The following is a 2500-nucleotide window of genomic DNA, read 5'->3' on the forward strand; positions in this document are numbered from 1 at the left end:
AATATTCACAAGATGTATACTGTTTTTGATTAGTTACCATTTCTATTCCTGCTGACTTCTGCAGTTGAGGGGCTAGATAAGGGGGTCTCATTTATGACTGAAATCAATTCAAATGTTGAAAAAAAGATCAGCAGAACTAAAACAAAATGTCTGCTACCATCAAGTCCATTTGTGTGATCAAATTTCTTAAAATGCAGATGGTGAAACTTTCATGGTATATAATATTTTTATCCCATGTCATAGATAATACAGCCAATCAGAAAGCTAGAAACTTGTTGCATATTCCGCGGTATGCAATGGGTAGTATTCCACAAGTAAATCCTGGCCTTCCTTGTAACATACTGTACAAAGGCTTCTATACATTTAATGAGCAGTACCTGTTTATAGATTATATATTTTTTTAAATCAAAATTATGTACTTTCAAGAAACGTTGCCATTCGGTTGAACATTTTTTTAACTTAATTTATTTGCTGTTTTAAGCATTGAAGATTTTCGTTTTGTGCTAATGCAATGAGTGGCATGGGATAAATTAGTTATGCAAAACTTTATTGTGGTATACAGTGAATATCCTACGTGTGACTTAATTTTTCTTTGTCTATACACACTTGCCTAAAGGCTCATGTGTTTACTAAGAAAAATCAAGTCACTCATGGGATATTTCACGGTATACAACTAAAAAGTATTGTATAAATCATATGTAATGCTTTACAAGTACGTCCTGACTAGCTGAACTACTCTAATTGAAACAACACCAATTAATGAAAGGTTAGAGCAGTTTTCAGACGACTGTTGAAAGTAATTATGTCTTTGCAATCGCTATGTTTAGTGATTGGCTAAAAGGACTCGCACCAGATTTTGAACCAATGAAGAGCAAAGCCAAAACCAATCACACCTTGTATGCATGATTTTTCTCATGCGTCGAGCGAGGTACAGGTAATTGCTTAGGAATTGTGATTGGTTCATGGCGCTATTTGTTCCTGTTGTGATTGGTCGGAGTTACTGCTTTGGTTTTGTTTTTTTTTTTCAACAGTCATTTGAAAATCAAAGTAAGCTTAAGGTCATCTCCAGCCTCCAGCTCCCAACCATTCAATCAACAGTGGCATTTCTAATAATATTTCTTATGGTATTTTTGCATTACTTTATTCATATTATATATATTGATTAAAAAAATTTAAAAATCAAAACCTATGATTCTTTGAGGCAATACATCCCATGCCGAGAAAGGACCAGTACCACAGTAATATAATTTTATAATTACCTTGGACTAGACGGAGCAGTTCCCCAGGTACATCATCCAAGGGGATACTGACACAGTGTCTAAAGACACTTTTGCCAAAAACATCTTTTCCTTTTGAAATTTTAAAATAGCTGACCTCAGAATCGGGGCTTAGGAAATGTAGTCTGCCCTTGGTTGCATTCGGCAGTTTCTTTAACTCCTTTAAAATATATTGCCCTTCGATTTTTTGCTTTAAAAAGGTTACTGCCACATCATGTACAATGGCCAAGCAACTCTTTCCACTGACATTGGTGGTTTTAAAAGCTGTGGCAGCCTGAAACAAAACAAGGAAACTTGGCCCATGGAAACAGACACATTTTAAGTAATTATTTATTAAGTTTGGAAGATTTAAAGTAAAGTAATCAACTGTACCTTTTTCTCCTTCTATACATAAGAAGCAAGAATTGCTTAATTAGGGTTAGTCAAGTTTATGATGTCTTCACTCCCCTAATTTGCATGTTACCAATTTTTGAAGTTTTAATGTCTTTGAAACTAATACGCTATTTTCATTCTTCAGTGTAATTCACCATGATATCTGTAAAATTGTAAAGGATGAAAATTTGATCACAGTAGCACTTTAAGGGGGTTTTGAACCCAACCATTGGTGTGATTTAAGGCCAGAGGTAAACCTACAAAATTTCTAATCTCAGAATCAAAGTAAAATGTCTGAATTTTGTGCGTCTCTGCTTTAGATACTTTTGGTTAAATATACTACCATTTCCCTTCATGTTTTGGTGGAAGCTGAGATGTGAGGGAAAAGCCAACCAAACGTAACACAGAAGAGATAGAATCCCCAAAGCAATGGGAACAGGCCAATAATATGCAATGCAAAGAGAGTTATTTCATACTGAAATGGGATCTTGTAACTATCTGTTCAAACCTTTGTTATTATTAATAAGTCAACTCTCCTAAATTAATGTAATAATTATATAAATCTCTAAATCAGTTTACATCATAACTAGTTATAAATACCTCCTTTTTTGAAAGCGGTTGCTTAAGGTCTAAAATTTCCCAAACCGATTCTGGGATGCAGCATGCTGATTGCTGCAAAGCGGAACTGGAGTCCTGCACCCCACTGAAAAGCCTCACGATAAATGGGGCAATTTTGGACTCCAAATATTCCCAAATAACTGGGACATCCTCCTCCATGCCAGCCACTTTCATCACCTAATGCAGAAATTAACACACACAGAAAGAAAAGACACATGTATACTATAAGTCCT

At 35.0% G+C, this 2500-nt stretch overlaps 1 protein-coding gene and 1 pseudogene across 1 annotated transcript in view; both read right to left on the reverse strand.

The window, feature by feature from the left end:
• LOC138053795 (uncharacterized) overlaps positions 1-2500 on the reverse strand; it is a 463628-nt pseudogene that overhangs the window by 146696 nt on the left and 314432 nt on the right.
• LOC138050997 (uncharacterized) overlaps positions 2220-2500 on the reverse strand; it is an 8889-nt gene continuing 8608 nt past the window's right edge. Inside the window, exon 8 of the mRNA XM_068897197.1 lies at positions 2220-2444. Within this exon, the coding sequence (XP_068753298.1) occupies positions 2220-2444 (225 nt within the window). The remainder of the gene's footprint in view (positions 2445-2500) is intronic.

This window comes from Montipora capricornis, chromosome 6 (assembly GCF_036669925.1).
Source record: "Montipora capricornis isolate CH-2021 chromosome 6, ASM3666992v2, whole genome shotgun sequence".
NCBI classification, from domain to species: Eukaryota; Metazoa; Cnidaria; class Anthozoa; order Scleractinia; family Acroporidae; genus Montipora; species Montipora capricornis.